General features: G+C 41.0%; 1 protein-coding gene across 5 annotated transcripts in view; it reads right to left on the bottom strand.

The window, feature by feature from the left end:
• Positions 1-20,410, bottom strand: part of npas3.L (neuronal PAS domain protein 3 L homeolog) — a 295,122-nt gene that overhangs the window by 89,172 nt on the left and 185,540 nt on the right. For all 5 annotated transcript variants that reach the window (XM_018231199.2, XM_041573347.1, XM_041573346.1 and 2 more), the window contains one exon: positions 4,187-4,269. In XM_018231199.2, coding sequence (XP_018086688.2) covers positions 4,187-4,269 — 83 coding nt within the window. The remainder of the gene's footprint in view (positions 1-4,186; positions 4,270-20,410) is intronic.

The raw sequence follows: 20,410 nt of genomic DNA, 5'->3' as shown, positions 1-20,410 counted from the left end.
TGACTAATAAATCCTGCCTATACTATATATATATACTATACTATAGAAAACTGTTCCATTTTTCAATTTTTATTTTCCCTAGACTTTACAGTAAATTATGTGGTGTTTATGTCATATAAGTAACTTGTCAGTGAGTACAACATACATTAAACACTTATGTGTGAGGCTCGCACTAGCTTTTAGCAGCACTGTAAATATATGGAAGTTGGTTTTACTGACCCCTTAGTGTGCTTTGCTTGAGCGCCCTTTGCCCTATAATTGAATCTGTGTTCTGATATTGCTACTCACGCACAGGTCTCCCTGCTCTGACCGTGTGTGGATTTAATAGCCGTGCAACACGGAAAAATTAAGCAATTTTAATTATGCCTCCAAGTTATTTACTGCAATTAAGACCATTTATCATATGCAAATTAGTGCAAACGGGTCTCATTAGTTAGTAAATTACTCAATATGAGCCGAACAATGTAGCACTCCAGTTTGTAATGAAAAATCCCTGTAGAGGCGAGCAGGATCAATTAAGCTAATTTGCATATGCAAATATATTCACTTTTGCCATTTTTCTATCTTTAGTTCAGTGATTTGGGATGATTTTCCCTTCCAGGTGCTATTTTGTTCTGCAAATCAGCCCCTGCTGTGAGGATCTGGCAGAGACCTGCAGGGTCCAGCTCAGGAGAACGGTGACGTAGGAAACACAGAGGACTAGACGGACTCCCCAAAGAAAAAATGGGACTCAGAATCACTATGTTGCCTGGAGGTTTCATCACCTAATTTCCAGGTAACAGCATTAAGTGCTGTCTGTTTGAGCACAAGCTACCATTAGCAAAGACTACAGCTTATGAGGTTTCCTTGTACCCCTACATAAGGGGAATATGCTTGGCTCTGGAAACACCCAGGGAGGAGGCCTACTTTTGTGGTGCATGCCAGTGAAGATATGTATAGTAAAACCCCTTTCACAAAGCATACCCATTATGCATAGGTTTTTCCCAGTTCTGGAGCCATATGGAGGTTCCCTTAGTTTATTTCACTGAAAGGACATTTTAGACATTATCTATTGCAGATAGTTTGATTATATTTCATTTTATGCAATCAATGTTGCACATTTATAAGTGGGCTGCTTTGATTTTTTTTTTGCCAGGGCTACTTTTAACTCCCAGTCCGGCTAGGGTTGCCACCTGGCCGGTATTTTACTGCCCTGGCAGGTAAAAATTCAGTTTGATCCTAATGTTATTAATAGGGAAAAAAGATAAATATATAGGAAGGCTGGTATTTTTTCCAGAAAAGTTGGCAACCCTAAATCCAGCCCTGTAATCTAGGGATAGACCAAATCCACGATTCATTTTGGTATTTGGCCAAATATTAGTATTTTTAAGCAGGATTCAGATTCATCGGAATCCAAGTGCCTGGCCAAACCAAATTGGAATATCATGTGACTTTAGGTTAGAATTTTTCTTTGCATATGTAAATGAAGGTTTGTTCAGGATGCGGCTAAATCCTGTGTTAAACATGCTGGCAGAAACTGTAGACTGAAGTATACAGACCCAAAATGCTAACAGCACTCGGATTCTGTGCGCCAGAAAAGTAGACAGAGAAGTGGGCATCAGGCCAGAGGTGGGTAGGCAGTGCTTAGGGTTGCCACCTGGCCGGTATTTTACTGGCCTGGCTGGTTAAAATGATGGTTTGTCCCAATGTTATTAATAAGGAAAAAAGATAAATATATAGGAAGGCCGGTATTTTTTCCCAGGAAAGGTGGCAACCCTACCCGTGCTGGTAATGAACAATATTCATTGTTTCACAGAACAGTCAATTCAGCAATGACCCAATCTTTCTTAATGTCTTTTTGGTTATGATTGCTGCTGTTAACAAGATCTCTAGTTATTGCACTAGGTCTGGCTATTCCAGAGTAATGAAAAATGCGAGGCCAGGGTTTGGAGATACTCCATAGCATGCCCACCCCATTCCTGCCCTCTCACAGCTTTCAGCCGCCTGCGGGACTTTATCAATCACTGGCAGACGCCTGGTTTAAATGTCAGCGTTGGGGCTGCAGCCATCCATTCATCTGCCCATTGATCAGAGGTGTCGGGGAAAGAGCAGTGCACGTTTAACCCTTTCCTGTCATTAACAACGTCCACCCACATTTAACCACTTACACGTTTGGCAAACCTATCAGGGTTACTAAACTCCTTCACAAGGACACTGTTCTAATCCTTGCACAGGAATAATACTGCTGCCCAGTGCTATTTCCACCCTATCAGAAAATTGGCAAGGTTTAAATAAAAAATATGATGCCTTCTAATCTTTTAAATAAGCCTGCTGTGAATTCATAAAGTAGCACCAAAGTTCTTTGACTCCTGACACAGATAAGCTATAGCATGGGATTATTAAACCTGAGATCCAGCCCTGTTGCTGAACTTTAGCTCCCACCATCTTTATAAATTAGAGATATGATAAGCTACTGTGCAAAATCAATATACACTGAAATTAAATATTGGTACTTACCATGGTGAGGCTCTGGCTGAGCGCTACAGAATTCATACTTAACCTGGCTGGCAGCAGGTTGTATTTTTATTGTATTAGAAACCCTCATTTTTAGAACACTCTGATCTCCCTTTTAGGTGGGCATGTGCCCAGGAGTTTGCCTGACTTCTTTACAGCTGAGTACACATACATATATACAATAATAAACATATATATATTATTGGTCAGTTTGTTCCCTGTATGATGATTATACAGCCAGATACACATTACAAGAAAGTGACAATAAAGCAATCATTGCTCGTTACCACCAAAGGGTGCAGTTCATGGTGCTTTACAACATTATGACCATAATACTAATAATGAATAAATGCCCGAAGATCAAGATGGGTGAAACGTAAAACCCAAACCAGCTAATTAAAGAAAACAGAAAGAGAAGAGAGATACCCAAGTGTTAAATTACTATACTGTGTGTAATAAAAGAGCAGATCAAATGTGCTTCTCTTCCAGTTCCGAAATGAATCTTTCTGCTGCTTTATTTCATTATTCTACACTACGAGATGAGAAAAGGAAAGAGGTTAAAATTAAACCAAAAAAACGTCTCTGCCCTTGATTCCTCTTGTTATCTCCGCCAAATGAGTTGTATCATCGAGATCAATCCATCTATATTTTTGAAACGAGTCCTATCTTATTCCCACTAGCAACTGTGGAACCACTAACTCTTTGTTACCAAACCGCTACATTTAAAGGGCTCTTCCGCCTAAACACAATTTTTTGCAGAGTAAAAGAAAACGTCGTTTTATGAAACTTTATTAAAAAAATCATTCAGTGGTTTTAAAGTTTAACATTTTTAAAAGTTATGTTTCTATTAAAAGCAGAATTGGTATAAATATGTAATAGGTATTGGAAAGTTGCTCTTTTAAATTTTTTTGGTGGAGGGCCCCTTTTAACTGGTTCTATCAGATTTGGTTTTGGGCAAGGAACCCAAATAACCCAGTTTAGTTTTCATTGGCTCAGCACTATGATTTGACAAAGATAAAAGTTTACTTTCAGTGGCATAACTAGAGTGTGCCGGGCCCCCCTGCAAAAAAAAAATCTTCAGAGGGGCCCGGCGCACTCCATTCCCCATCCTCCCAACCTTCCTGCCCACTTCCCACCCATGACCCACCTCCACCTACTCCCCGCCCCACCTCTGCCCACTATCTGCCCTGCCTCCACCCACTCCCGCCCTGCGCCGACTTGCTTCCCCCTTTCTCCGCCACAGGTAAGAGAGCGGCTGGGGAGAGGGTTTTTTCTTGTTAACTATAGAGGAAGCAGACCCTGCTTCCTCTATAGATACAAAACTGTTTGCTTTAGGTATAGGCATACAAAAGCAACCAATCAGATGGTTAATTTCAAACAGCAGTGTAAATACTAACCATTGATTGGTTGTTATGGGGCACTAGAATTGGTGCAAACATGTACTGGTTATTACATTGCCCCCCAAAAAACCTGATTTTAGTATGTGGGTACAAAAAGTATCACACAGATTGATGGAACAGGAGGACTCCCGCTAGCAGATTTGTTGCAAAAAAATGTATAGTATTCTACAACTCAATGAAATAATGCCACTGGGCCGCAGACAGGTCTCTCCAATCTTATTGGCTTGTTGTGATCAAGTCCCAAACAGAAAACTGCCAGTGCGATGAGCCCAAAGACAAAAAACGCTTCTTACCTGGAGAATGTGACTTCCCAGATGAGATTCAAAAACATCAGTCGCCACAGAGCTGGGACTCCTCCGCCGCTGGGACCCTATAACTACAGAGAGAGCAAAGTAAGAGACATGTAGTAGCACAGAGATTTTATTTTGGGTTCCCATAAATCCCTGTCGCAGAATAAATAATAATCACAGATAAAAGTAAATTGATTTTAATCTCCATAAGGCTTCGGCTGCTAAATGTTTTCAGTTCAACCATATCCCTTTGCTCAACTCTCTATGAAAACATCAAATTGGATATTGCCCAATTATATATAAGAAATGTATTAATTTTCCATCTATTTTCTATACTGTATTCACAGGATAGTAAGGGGTAATTTTTTTAGCACTTCTTCTCGGCAGTAACTAGGGATGCACCAAATCCAGGATTCAGTTCGGGATTCGGTCAGGTTTCAGCCTTTTTCAGCAGGATTCGGATTCGGCCGAATCCTTGTGCCTGGCTGAAACGAATCCGAATACTAATTTTCATATGTAAATTAGGCACCAGTAGGGAAAACACATGACTTTTCCTCACAAAAGAAGAATTTTTTCCACTTTTTCCTTTCCTGCCCCTAATTTGCATATGCAAATTAGGATTCAGTTCGGTATACGGCCGAATCTTTCACCAAGGATTCAGGGATTCGGCCGAATCCCAAATAGCGGATTCGGTGCAGTAACCCATAACAACGATCAGCTCTTTTTTCACTAAGCTGTAGTATAAAAATTGGATCGGTTGCCGTGGGTTACTGCCCAGGTGCAAATGTGCCCAGTGTTAATAAATTAACCCCCAAATTATCATTATGCCCTGTGCATCTGTGCATTAGAAGAAGTATGCTCTAAAATTCACAATAGCATTCCTAATAAATAGATTTACTGCCAGTGCATAGTCACAATGTTGGGATTGCATGATGTGCAGATAATGAAGGTTTAGAAGTGATGTTAGAAGGAAAACTACAGTATATGTTTACATTGCTATTCCCTGATGCAGCATTATGCATGGTAGGGGGCACTTTAATGGTAAGGGATATAAAAAAAATGAAAAGACCCACGTCCCTAATGCACCTGTGCCAAACAGCTTTTCCCTGTTTTTTTGCCAGTGACAATATAAAGATGATCATGGGAACACTAGAATTAAACATAGAGTCCAATAACATGTATGTATAAAAAACAGTGAACGCCCAGTTTCCTCATTCAGCCAGACTATATTGTCACAAATGTCAATCAGCGACAAACAGAGCCAATGGTTTTGCTGACAACAATTAGACTGAATTCCCACAGGCTGCACAGGGCTATGTAGTAATACATTTAACATACACTACCATATTTATTGCTAGCATGCATACGAATCAGTAAGCAGGCTCCTGTTTAAAGCTTTAAAGGAGAACTAAATCCTAAAAATGAATATGGCTAAAAATGCCATATTTTAAATACTGAACTTATTGCACCAGCCTAAAGTTTCAGCTTGTCAATAGCAGCAATGATCCAGGACTTCAAACTTGTCACAGGGGGTCACCATCTTGGAAAGTGTCTGTGACACTCACATGCTCAGTGGGCTCTGAGCAGCTGTTGAGAAGCTAAGCTTAGGGGTTGTCACAAATTATCCAGCAGAAAATGAGGTTGGTCTATAATATAAGCTCAGGGTCGGACTGGGGGGGCCCGGGCCCCACCGGGACAACTGTCCAGGGCCCCCTACCGTGATGCGACGAGCGCGCGGTGCGCCTGCTTGAAAGGCGCCACTCGGCGCTCCTGCATGATTGGCGCTGTGCGCATGAGCAGATGTCACTGTGTGGCGCCTAAAGAAAACTTTTTTAACAAAAGTTCGGGAGAGGGACCTGGCCCGGCGGGGGCCCATTAAGGGTCGGGGCCCACCGGGGTTTTTCCCCGGTTTCCCGCAGGGCCAGTCTGACACTGTATAAGCTGATGCTACAGGGCTGATTATTAAATTCTGATGCTAGTTGCACTGGTTTCTGTGCTGCCATGTAGTAATTATCTGTATTAATTACTAATCAGCCTTATATTGTGACATTTCTATTCTATGTGTACTCTATATTGTGAGTGGGTCCCTAAGCTCAGTAAGTGACAGCAGCACCGAGCATGTGCAGTGAATCAGCAGAAAAGAAGATGGGGAGCTACTGGGGCATCTTTGGAGACACGGATCTTCCCTGTTAAAGGGCTGTGGTTGCCTTGGGCTGTTACAGAGGCACAAAACAGAATGTACAACATTTCTAGCTATTTCTTTAGTTAAGCTTTAGTTCTCCTTTAATGTAAACACAGTGCTATTCTGAACAGCACCGAATCTACCAAAAACAAAGGCCTTGCTGTTTTCTTCTACCATGGACAGCGCTTGCTATTCCTGTGTATCTGACTTTAGTGCTTCTCTAAATCTTCCTAGAATTGTAGGCAGTGGATTAAAGAGACCTTGCCCTCCGAGTAGTGTCAGTCAGCAATTGAGATATAGCAAAATACTCGAGTTCTGCACTGGCACAGCCCTGACCTCGTTGTTTTCTCTTAAATGTCTGTGAGCCTTTTTAAAGGTTTAAGCATTTATTAAGCACCGCTCGTTTTCTGTAATAACAGTAGGTAGAAACACCAAAAATTACTTGAAAATACACAAATGGAAGAAAGGACCCTGTTGGTGAGAGCTTAAAATAGTGGCTTGCCCTTTTCCTTGTCTCTGGGCTATCTTTATGTCTCAAACATTGTGAAGGCTCATTCGCCAAATACATTCACAAGCAACGCCACTAATAATTCATAGAACCCTGCTTGCAGGCCATGCCATTGCACAGTGTGAAAGATGTACTATAAATCTGTACTCTGTACAGAACACAAACAGGGCTATTTTGAAACAATGTAATAATCTATTGCTAATCCGAGTGCTGATTGCAAGTATGCAATTTTTTCATGCAAAATTATGTTCCTTCCCAAACTATTAGCACAAGCATTGCCTTCAAGCGGCAGCACAGATCTCAATCTTCAAATCATGCATTGAAAGTTCTCCGTATCAACAGGCACTGTAATCCTTCCATAAATATGCCCTGTGTATAAGCACTGTAGTGCAACTACTGTACCTTGTCCAGTTTAACTCTCAACCCATTAATTGTCATCTTAGGACACTGACATTACAGCAAGGCTTAAAGGGATGGTTCAGCTTTAAATCAACTTTTAGTATTTTACAATATGACCAGTTCTAAGCAACTGTTCAGTTGGTCATCATTATTTATTTTTTATAGATTTTTAATTATTTGCCTTCTTCCTCTAACTCTTTCAAGCTTTCAAATGGTGGTCACTGACCCCATCTAAAAAGTAAATGCTCTGTAAAGCTACAGATTTATCATTATTGGCACTTTTTTATACTTCTCCTTCTATTCAGGGCCTTTCCTATTCATATTTCAGTCTCTTATTCAAATCAGTGCAATGGTTGCTAGGGTAATTTGGACCCTAGCAATCAGATTGAAACTGCAAACTGGAGAGCCACTGAATTAAAAGCTAAATAACTCAAAAAACATAAATAGAAAAATGCTAAACAATGACAAATTGTCTCAGAATATCACTCTCTACATCGGGGAGAGTCTATGCTTCTATCTGACACAGTCAAAGATTGTCTTTGACTGTATCAGATAGAAGCATAATTTGGCCTATGTGCCAAGCTATTACAAATTGTGTTCCAACCGCAACCTTGAAGTAACATAAGTGCAATTAGCACATTTCCCCCTTAACCCGGTGTTGCCGTGTCAATCAGCCTCCTATACCTAACCTCACCTTTTAATGTTGCTCTCTAGACCTTATTTTAACGATTTATTAAAGGTTAAGTTTTATTTATTTGCTTCACAGCATTTTTGGATTTATGGATGGGTAGGTGCAGCTATGTGGGTCAGTTCTTTTTTCCTCTCCTTGCAATTATAAATATGTGAATATGCTGCTTCTCCATTACTGGAAGTACAATAGATCTTTGGTGTAACCATGGCATACTTATAGATTATCAAATAAAAGTCTTAAAAGCTCATTAATATGTCATGGGGTGTGTGGGTTCTAGGGGTGAATGAGCAGAGGCTATGCCACTTGGCTATGTCCATAGAAAAATGTACTAATGTAGGGTCAAATGTGAAACAACTGGTGCAATCATATGTTGTCTTTATAGAGAAGCAGATTTGGCATTGTTGTACTCAAGTAGGGGGATCAAGATCAGGACAGCAGGCTTCCTCGGAAAAATACAGATAAGAGAAACACGGTACTCAATCTGTCAGATTGGGAATGCAGTGTGCTTAACCTATCCCAGTTTAAAGAGATGCATAATTTGCTGCCGCCATAAAGGTAAAAAAAAGTGATGTGGGTCTCAGTAGAAAAGGTAAAGCGAGCCAGAATACATTGCTTGTCTCCCCTTGAGGGAGGGAGGAGATTGGCGCTTTCTGTACATTTGGCAGGCTGAGATGTAAATGTCTCTCTCTGGTGGACTGGACACACTCTAGGGGAATTTCACAGCAGCTCAATGGCATTTACGCTTATCAGTAGCGATTTGTACATCTGAGATATGCTGATTTGGAAGACAATCTGCTCTGCTGAAGGATAGGCTGCTGTTCAAGGGTGTAATTAACTATTCTGTTCCACATCTTATTTACCTCTGCTCGTACTGCTTGTGACTGCATGTCAGAATTGCTTCATATCCCGCACACAACTATATACTGTTTCATGTTCACTGCCTAAAAGAGGTGCTAATCTGCCCCAGTGCGCAAACCTATAGTAAACAATCAGCAACTGCCATTCAGTGTTTCCTTAGTACTACAGGGGCAAGGGAAAATTCAGTGTTTCCTTAGTACTACAGGGGCAAGGGAAAATGCATAGTTTGGACCATTAGTGAAAAAATAAGCACTGGGCATCACTGTAATGTAGGGCTGTCAAACTAAAGGTGCAAAGTGACCCTGGGAATGAATATTATGACCCACAGCCTTTTCAGGGGCTTCACATTCTTCTTGCAGAATACCATTGCCGAGGGAAATACAATTAGCTGCCATACTGCTTTACAGCTGACACATTCCCCATAGTCATGAACAAAACAATGAATACATACAGTATACTGAGGGTACCGCTGCAAAACACATAAGGCCTTGGTCTGTCTGGGTGACAAGCAACTAAAATTAAAAGGCCATTTAGCTGCTATTTCATTAACTTTGTTATTTGGAATCAACTCCCTTACCTGGCACGTCACCCTACAAGCCATAACACAAAGTAGGCACAAAAGAAAATGCAATTATAAACTATGCTAATTGTGAAGCCCTTTGTTTATTCATACACGCCTGCCTGAAAACATTTAACCTCATATAATTAATCTACTGCCAAAATGATGTGTGTTACGGTTCCAGGACTGTAAGCTCCTTGGGTGAAAATGTCACAAAAATGCAACCAGGTGCATGTTGCATGTCAACCAAATCTCAGACTTTTCTTCATGACCCAGATATCACTGGAGCTTATTTGCCAAGGGTAGGTAAATTTGCACCTGGACAGTAGGGATGTAGCGAACGTCGGAAAAAAAGTTCGCGAACATATTCGCGAACTTGCGCAAAAATGCGAGCGGTTCGCGAACGGTTCGCGAACCCCATAGACTTCAATGGGAAGGCGAACTTTAACATCTAGAAAAGACATTTCTGGCCAGAAAAATGATTTTAAAGTTGTTTAAAGGGTGCAACGACCTGGACAGTGGCATGCCAGAGGGGGATCAAGGGCAAAAATGTATCTGAAAAATCTGCCTGTGTGTGCTTGGAAGAGATAGTGTAGGGGGAGAGCTGTTAGTGATTTCAGGGACAGATGATAGTAAGTTTGCTGGCTAGTAATCTGCTTGATACTGCTCTGTATTGGAGGGACAGAAGTCTGCAGGGATTTGAGGGACATTTTAGCTTAGGTAGCTTTGCTGGCTAGTAATCTACTGTTCTCTTTAAACAACTGCCATACGTTGACCTTGTAGGCATTGTTTGCCCAGTTTTTTTGGACGCAGCCACTGAAGCACAGTTGCCAGAAAAAATATGCCATATAAATGCTGAAAATAGTCATTTTTCGCCATACGTTGACCTTGTAGACATTGTTTGCCCAGTTTTTTTGGACGCAGCCACTGAAGCACAGTTGCCAGAAAAAATATGCCATATAAATGCTGAAAATAGTAATTTTTTCGCCATACGTTGACCTTGTAGACATTGTTTGCCCAGTTTTTTTTGGTTGCAGCCACTGAAGCACAGTTGCCAGAAAAAATATGCCACATAAATGCTGAAAATAGTCATTTTTTGCCATATACGTTGAGTCAACGTATGGCAAAAAATGACTATTTTCAGCATTTATATGGCATATTTTTTCTGGCCTCTGTGCTTCAGTGGCTGTGGCCAAAAAAACTGGGCAAACAATGCCTACAAGGCCAACGTATACACTACTACAGCGGTGGATACGGATTACGTAAAATATATTATGGCTGCTTGAAAAAAGTGACTCCGGTGTTTTTTCTGGAGACGGTAATATTATGGATATTTAGACAGAATGTGAACAAGGTCACACAACTCGATGGCGGGTTGAAGAAAACAGTGTGCAAATAATGCCTACAAGGCCAACGTATACACTACTACAGCGGTGGATACGGATTACGTAAAATATATTATGGCTGCTTGAAAAAAGTGACTCCGGTGTTTTTTCTGGAGACGGTAATATTATGGATATTTAGACAGAATGTGAACAAGGTCACACAGCTCGATGGCGGGTTGAAGAAAACAGTGTGCAAATAATGCCTACAGGGCAAATAATGCCTAAAAGGTCAACTTATACACTACTACAGCGGTAGTAAAATAAAAAAAAGTAAAATAAAAAAAAAAATGAATATTAAAAAAAAAAATTAAAGTTGGTGCTGCTGAACTACTAGGAGCAGCAGATTAGCACACCAGTCCCACTCCCCAACACTGCTAGGACTAATAGCACTGGGCTCTTATAGTAGTAGTAGTAGTAGTAGTAGTAAAACAACAAAAAAATAAATAAAAGCAGTCCTTACAAGGACTACTGTTATTGCAGCAGTCAGCAGATGAGATCAGAAGCAGGACAGCTGCCCACTGGCAGCTACATACAGAGCACTGCAGTAGAAGGTAGATTACTAGCCAGCAAAGCTACCTAAGCTTAAATGTCCCTCAAACCCCTGCAGACTTCTGTCCCTCCAATAACAGAGCAGTATCAAAACGATTACTAGCCAGCAAACTTTCAACTGTCCCTGAAATCACTAACAGGCAGCAGCTCTCTCCCTACACTATCTCTTCAGCACACACAGGCAGAGTGAAAAAACGCTGCAGGGCTTCGGTTTTTATAGGGAAGGGGAGTGGGTCCAGGGGAGAGCTTCCTGATTGGCTGCCATGTACCTGCTGGTCTGGGGTGAGAGGGCAAAAAAAAAGCGCCAACAATGGCGAACCCAAAATGGCGAACGTCGCGCGACGTTCGCGAACTTCCGGCGAGCGCGAACACCCGATGTTCGCGCGAACAAGTTCGCCGGCGAACAGTTCGCGACATCTCTACTGGACAGTAACTCTTGGCAACCAATCACATTTCTGCTTTCATTATTTTTCTTGCAGTTACCTAAACAAACGTAATCAGTGACTGGATGCTGTTGGTTACTACCTAGGTACTTATTCACCCAGCGTAAATCTTATAAATGTAGTATTCACATGGTCACTATGCTACAGGTAAGTTGTCAGGTATCTGTGTATATGTATTTACTGATTAATCAGTATTGCTCACACTATTAATGACAGTGAAATATGGCACAGACCTATGTGGGACATGGGAGCTGTTTATTATCTATTGGCTAGGCCTGCGGTAGCAATTATAATTTTGCATGAGAGTCTTTATAGCTACCTATGCTTTGCTGAACACATGAGTCAGATGTTCTGCAGCCGCCATTGTTTCATAACCAAATACACCAAGGTAAGCCCTGCATACTAAAATGTAGAGGTATGGGTCACCAAGGCTAACTTAAAAAAATACAGGCATTTTTGGATCTCTGAGGCTGGTACAGAATAGTTATCTCAAACACTCTCCAACTTCACCATTACCACTAAAAACAACTTTTCAAGAGCTCAGAACTACAGCACCGGCTGGACCATCTTTAACCCCCTGATGCCAGCCTTCTAGAAACACTTTGATCCAGCATGCACAGCTGTAAGTCTGACCAATTGCATTCTCTATGGTCAACCAATCTGTAGACTAGATGGACAGGAAGCAATCATCTCACAAGCTGAAGAAATGCCCTTGGGCTAAGAATTCTGAATTAACAGGACATTTTCAACAACCACAATTCAAGTTATTTGCATCCCACCGGCACACAAATTGAATACTTCTTGGCCATGTGCTCTGCTACCACTGTATTCTTGTAATTGAAGAGAATTAGATTAGACCCACTGTAGCCATCTGGGTCTGGTCAATGAAAATCCATGGGTTTACTTCTTTGTAGACATCATGGTCCCTTAATAGAAAACCCTGGAGACTGCCATATTGCTGTCCTGGGGTCCTCTAACTGAATCTCTCCAGAACAATCACTCTGCACACCTTATGGCTCAATAATTCAATAATACAGTACCAAGGGCAGCAGATGCCGGAAGAATCTTTGTTCTGTGAACTGGTCCATGAGATTAGCAAGACGGGCAGCTCATTCCACATTGTTCTTAATTTAATATGACACCCAAGTGCCACAGTGCCAAGTTCTGATTAAAGAGGAGTAATTAACTTGTGTGGTTTGAGATATTCAGATCTGAATGAATCCATTAAAAGTTTTTTTTCTAACACAACTTCAGTTTGTGATCATTGATCTCAAAGGACTGGGTATGCAGCTATGTCTCCATGTTGTACCTGGGACACGACACTAGGGCTGAATGTATTTACTGACAGGGAAAATAAAGAATGAGTAGCCTTGACCAATGAGTAAGTGAGAATAATAAATATATACTGTATATATATATATATATATATATATATATATATATATATATATGAGATCAGAAAGGTCATATATGACCGAAGTGCAGTGCACGACAATATGAAGTGCCGTTTCAGATGCTAATCGCCATGTTTTTTTACCCATAATCCATGGCACTAGCCCCATTATAATTGTATAAAAATACAATTGCCTGTGTTGATGTGTAACTTTTTTGGCTCAAGTCTGCTGCACCTATTGAAGCAACCCACTATGGGAACCCTGGAATTATTACTGCTTTCAATTCTGCTTAAATAAAGCTGTTTGAAAATCACATCAATTCTTTTCGCTATGCCAGAAAGATTCTTCAGGGCTCTTCCACCATCCTAGGTGCCCAAAGCAAGCAATCAGATATATTTTATGGCCAAATAAAATATCCAATATAAACGAACCTATCCCTCAATTCCAAGAATCCACACATCCAACAGGTAGACAGAAACGTTCTTTGTCAGTGAATGAAAAACAGCTCTCATGTTAGAATATTATTTCTAGATATAAACGTGCCAAATAAATGTGGAAATGTCCCAAGAGCAAAGGGCAGTTGAAGTGTTGTGTAACTCAATACATTTATGAGTTACTGTAACACCTACATGAGTATCCAAATGACACCCCTCCAAGGAGAAAGGTTATTTCTGTCTCCAAGTCATGAACTTCTCACCTACTCTAGATCTTGTACAAGCTGAAATGCTTTCCCACTGCAGTGCAACTAACCTCCAACATTAATGGAAAGGCCAAACTCACCAAGTACCCCAAAAGCACTTACATTAATACAAACCATTATTCTGAGACAATTTGCATTAGGTTTTCAATTGTTATTATGTGTGGTTTTTGGGTTTTGACATTTTTATTCAACAGCCCTCCAGTTTACAATTTCAACAATCTGGTTGCTAAGGTCCCAATTATCTTAGCAACCATGCACTGAGTGAGAGACTGGAAAATGAATAAGAGAGGGTCTGAATAGAAAGATGAGTAATACAAATAGCAATTGCAATAGATGTGTAGCCTTACAGAGAATGTTTTAGATGGAAAGCTAGAAACAGAAGAAGAAGGAAAATAATGCAAAAACTATAAAATAGAAGTTGAACCACCACTTTAAGTACAAACTGGTCAAGTGCATTTACCCACAGCCAGTGGCGTAACTAGAGTGTGCCGGGCCCTGCTGAAAAAATAATCTTCTGTGGCCTTCCATTTCCTGACTCCATTCCTTACAATTGAAACTGACAGTTTAAATCTCTGAGATAGCTTTTTGCAACCTTCCCCTAAACCATGATACTGAACAATCTTTGTTTTCAGACCTATTGAGAGGATCCCATGTCACTCTTCATAGGAGAGTAAAACAGAAGCACAACTTGCAATTGGCCACCTTAAATACCCTTTCTCATGATTGCACACACCTGCCTATAAAGTTCTAGGCTTAAAGAGCTAATCCAACCAATTTGGTGTTGCCAGTAATCAGTATTGAGCAGTTACATGCATTCAAATTAGCAAAATTACAAGGGTACCCACATTTTTGCACAGCCAGTTTTTAACATTTCATTTAATTTTATACAACTGAACACAGCTTCACTTAAAATCTTTGTTCAGAAAACACTCCAGTACTCAGATATTCCTGGGAAATAAAAGACATACCACTGTTATCTTTTTTGTTGAAAGTGGAGTAAATTATTATGCAGGCTGAGAGGGGTTCCCAAACTTTTTCATATATATATATTTTTTTTCTGTATGTAAAGCAAACTCATTGGCATCCAGGATAATTGATATGAATTAATTCTTAATGTGTTACTGTCTAATATAACTATAATGATTACTGCCCTGCTTCCATTGATGTTGGCCTGACCTTTTTTCACCAGTGAGCAACATTCAGATATAAAAAGAGTTGGGGAACAACACAAGTATAAAAATATATAAAAATGTACACAAAATAAGGTCTGTGATTCGCTATTTCGGTAGCCCCTATGTGAACTGGCAGCCCATTTGGCAGTACACCTAGTTTTTATGCAACTAAAACTTGCCTCCAAGCCTGGAATTCAAAAATAAGCACCTGCTTTGGGGCCACTGGGAGCAACATCCAAGGAGTTGGTGAGTAACATGCAGGGCCAGATTTATATAGCGGGTGCCCCCAGGCACGCTGCTGTTCGCCACCCCTGTCCCCTCCATTTTATTTGTGTAAATGTTTGTCATCATTGGGACCTTAGCAATGGGGATTGCTATTGTATCTCTTCCACAACCTCAGTATTTCTGAACCAATGTGGGTGTGGTTGAGCAGCATGCCACCCCCTAAAATCCTGCCGCCCTAGGCCCAGGCCTTGGTGGCCTTTCCGCAAATCCGGCCTGGTTACATGTTGTTCACAAGCCACTGGTTGGGGATCACTGGTCTAAACCTTATAGAATTCTGGTCTCATCTGTCTGGATATGTAAGGGCCTCGGCTGGAGCTCATCTCTAACATTGGGACTGTGTTTCCACATGCAAATGCTCTCCATGACTTACCCCAAATTTCCTCCTGTTTCTATTAAAAAATGTAGGTCCCATTAGAGTTTGTCATTATTCCATTACTTAAAGGGGTTGTTCACCTTTAACTTAACTTTTAGTATGATGTAGAGAGTGCTATTGTGAGACTATTTGCAATTGGTTTTCATTTGTTATTTGTTGATTTTTGAGTTATTTCGATTTTTATTCAGCAGCTCTCCAGTTTAAAATTCAGCAATTTGGTTTCTAGGGTCCAGATTACCCTAGCAACCATGCATTGATTTGAATAAGAGACTGGAATATAAATAGGAGAGGGCCTGAATAGAAAGATGAGTAATAAAAAGTAGCAATAACAATACATTTGTAGCTTTACAGTGCATTTATTTTATACATGGGGTAAGTGACCCCCATTTGAAAACTGGAAAGAATCAGAAGAAAAAGGCAAATAATTAAAAAAAATACAAATAAATAAACAATGAAGTCCAATTGAAAAGTTGCTTAGAATTGACCTTTCTATAATATACTAAAAGTTAATTTAAAGGGGAACCACCCCTTTAAAACTGGGCATAGTAAAATGCTTATAGTTTCTCTGTTAAACAAAGAAATGGACCCCCATTCTGGCAATGAGACAAAATAAAATGCACTTCATTATACAACTTCCTTTTGGGGAAGGGCAGAAAGCAAATGCCTGATTGAGTGTTAACGCCTACTGAGGTTCTGTGGGCTGAACCTCCCTCCCTAAGGGTGTATCTGTTCTCCGGCACATTGGCCTTTGTCACTGTCACTGTGACCTTGGCCCTGGAATCCCGGCATCAGCGACTGGTGGGCCAGCAGCAGGCATTTCAAATGCAGATGAGATTTGATATATGCAGATCAGACGCATTATATGCAAATGGGAAATCGTTCAGATGCAAATTGTTTGCCCTGAAGCATGTGGTGTATGTGCGAATGGCTAGATGTGTCAGATTTGCTCTTTTTATGTGGCTTGTTATTTGTTATTGTCAAACGTTGATATTCCCACCAGATGTATTCCACTGTGCCCATCTCCTGTATTTACCTTTTGGCAACCCGTGTTTCTTCACCTACTTAAGCATATCTAAAGGGTAAACGTCTCTTCTATCAGCTGCACAGGATAAGTTCAGCACTTTGTGACTCCTCTGCTCAAGGTCTCTCCAAGTGCAACCCCTGATATGTGAGCCTGTCATCTACCACTTTGGTGCAAGTGGAGGTAGATAGCTGTAGGACTGCTGCAACACAAATATCCCTCATTCTGGCTCCATACAGACCTCGTTATGGCTCTGGAAAGGGTAGTGTGCTCTTGCACGACCCCTCCCCACAGCCCTTTCCAACTGCCTAGTCTCTGTGCAAGAAGAATCTCTCATTGAATAGAATAGATGTTTGAGTCTTCAAGTTACTAAGCAACCCTTGCTGCCCACACAGGATACGGCAGTTGGGCAGCATGGAGACTGAAGAAAGGAATTCAGAAAGGGGGTGCCTTATTGTAAAGGAAAAAAAAACTTTTGCATTTTAAGGGGACTTTCAAAATACAAATGCAATACAATATGCAACATAACAATTAATTTCAGCCCAACTCTTCCTCTAATAGTATGTTGTCTTAGAGTCTGAATGACACTAAGGAACCAACAGAAAAATAAGTGGAATTGTACATCACAAAGGTGTTTGCAGCCCCTATTTTAACATTTTTCTCATAGAAAAGGTCAATGATGAATTTATACCGGCAAGAAGCCAAAAATGGTCCATCCCCAGGGCTCCAGTTGGACAGCCTTGGTATAGATACATTTCCTTTCTTTACCCTGATATAACTTTCTATGGACTTAGATTTAATTGCTGCAAAAAGCCTTGTATAATATTAGGACCATGGAGCTATAATAATGTGATTTACTGTCTTTTTTTTTCTTTCAGATAGTTATAATGATCTTTTTCTGCCTGTACAGGCGCTTTTCTTGGTAATCGTGTGACTGCTATCTAATTCCTTCTTTGTTGTAATAAATCTTCAGACTAATTTCCACACAGACAAGGAATACGCAGGGAAAGGTCTAATATTCTGCAGCAAGCAGACTTCCTGATTTCAGATATAAAAGACAGATATAGAAATTTCTCAGAACCAAAAAAAAAACTTGCAGAGGACATCAACCCTTTGTACTGTGCAACTTGTATTGTGTGTGTTTGTTTATGCTTTTGAATTGTGTGTTGGTAAAACTTAAGCACAGATGAGACAGTGTCCCAGAGAACTTAGGGTGTCATTGATTTGCTCTCTATAAATGTGTCTACACCGTCACTCGCTTCTTCCCAGATCAGCCCGGAGAGGTTACTGTCCTAAGGGTAATTCATGCAGCCAACCAGATGCCTGTGCATGTCCTAAGTGGAATATAAAGTAACAGGAGCCTCCAGTGGTCACTTTCTGTCTTGACACCTGAACTGGAGAATGGAGACTCTCAAATCCAGTTGAGTGAGCAGACAGCAGTACCTTACCCCTCCTCTCTGAAGCTCTGAAGCATGACCTGCAGCAGGCTGGGCTGGCTCCAAGTACCAGCTGCAGCCCACGCTGTTTAAGATTTCTTTGAAGAGAGCAAGTACATGTCTGAATGCTCCCCACACCTGTCATTAAATGGGGTCCACAGAGAAGAGAGGTGACAGGTGCTGACTAACCAGCACAATGGCAACAAAGATCAGAAACTGTGCACATCCAGAGATTGACCTGCAGCATCTATAGTCAGGCATTGACCAGAACCATCTATAGTCAGGCATTGACCAGAACCATCTATAGTTAGGCATTGACCAGAAGCATCTATAGTTAGGCTTTGTCCTGCACCATCTATAGTCTGGCATTGTCCTGCACCATCTATAGTCAGGCATTGTCCTGCACCATATATAGTCAGGTATTGACCAGAACCATCTATAGTCAGGCATTGTCCTGCACCATCTATAGTCAGGCATTGACCAGAACCCACTATTGTCAGGCATTGTCCTGCACCATATATAGTCAGGCATTGACCTGCACCATCTATAGTCAGGCATTGACTTGCACCATCTATAGTCAGGCATTGATCTGCACCATCTCTAGTCAGGCACTGATCTGCACCATCTATAGTCAGGCATTGACTGCATCATCTATAGTCAGGCATTGACCAGAACCATCTATAGTCAGGCATTGATCTGCACCATCTATAGTCAGGCATTGATCTGCACCATCTATAGCCATGTATTTACCCGCAGTATCTATAGTTAGGCATTGACCTGCAGCCACTATTACCAGCCACTGACTTGCAACATCTATAGTCAGGCACTGACCTGCAGTAGCTATAGCCAGCCACTATATAGATGACCTGCAGCATCTATATAGTGTACATAGCCAGGTACTAACCTGCAGTATATATAACAACATAGGTTAGGAAAGATACAAAAAAGAGCAGGCGTGATGCTGCAAAAGTGCCTTTATTTAGAATGTTTTGAGCTGCACAAGTGTATATATAGCCAGGCACTGACCTGCAGCATTTGCAGCCAGGTACTCACGTGCAGTATCTACACAAAGTGCATAGCCAGGAAGTACTGACTGCAGATTCTATACAATGTGATAAACCAGGCCTGCAGAACTATACCTTGTGCATAGCCAGATCCAGTATCTGCAGTTCAGTTCCTAGCTATAGGGTAAGGATAATGGGATGCAGACAAGTGAAAGTGCACTACCCCATCCTCTCAGACAGAACATTTATAACAAATGTGCACTTCCCACTATCCACCATGGAAAGAAAACAAGCTTCACCTGCCACCTGCTGGATGCCCTTGGCTGCAAAGCAAACCCATCACATTCAAAATAATCACATTTTTTTACATCTTTTTAATCTCTTTAATTGCCTTAAAACCCAAGTGAAGTGTACAGAGTTGGGTATATGTCTGTCCACCTGGTAATCCCACCAGTAATCATTCCCCGCCCTCTGTTTCCCAAAAGCTTACATTCTGAGTAAAACAGATATTGTACATTAGAATCCAAGTAGTTTCCTCTTGTATGGATGTAGCTGCCAATATTATTTGGAGAGGAGGGAGAATTCGTTACGCTGGGGGACGAAGGGAATCAGAAACAACTAGCGGCTGGTGTTCCATCCTGCAGAACAAGACGATAACTCATCCAGGCAGAAAAATATCAGCGCTGTGGGAATACTAGCACTGCCTGAGTGTAATTAGAGAGTAACCTACACTGGAGAATGGTACCAGGATCCACTCACACGCAAAGGAGCTCCAAGACATGGCTGAGTCCCAATGGGCAGCCTAAATTCTTACAAAGAGAGCAAATCTTATTCTCGATGAGTCTTGTTTCTGTATCTTTGTTAATTGCTGCGGAAGCCATTATGGTCTCTGTTATTCAGTGGCGACATTATCCTTTACTACTGTACCTCAGCCTACAGTGTACCTGTGCTGTGCCCTCTATTGTGCTATAGTTTTTTTGTGTTTTTAACTCTTTGTTGCTGTGGTACAACCTCAGTGTGCATTATCCTATCCTGTCTCCCTCTGTCCCTGCTCTGGTCAGACGTAGAGTATGTAAACTGTCTGATCAAAAGACCAGGCCCTATGCATGTGAAAAATTGTATTAGAAAGTATGAAAAGTAGAAAGGCAGAAGGAGCATAATGTATACTATACTTTGTTGCATGGGGCTTGATTTAGAGTTGGGTGGAAGAAGCTGCAATTTGCTTGTCCCACTGCAAAAATCTGAAATCACACACACAGACAAGGCAA

Source organism: Xenopus laevis, chromosome 8L, assembly GCF_017654675.1.
Source record: "Xenopus laevis strain J_2021 chromosome 8L, Xenopus_laevis_v10.1, whole genome shotgun sequence".
NCBI lineage: Eukaryota > Metazoa > Chordata > Amphibia > Anura > Pipidae > Xenopus > Xenopus laevis.
The sequence above is the reverse complement of the archived record's forward strand: the minus strand, read 5'-3'. Positions and strand labels throughout refer to the sequence as shown.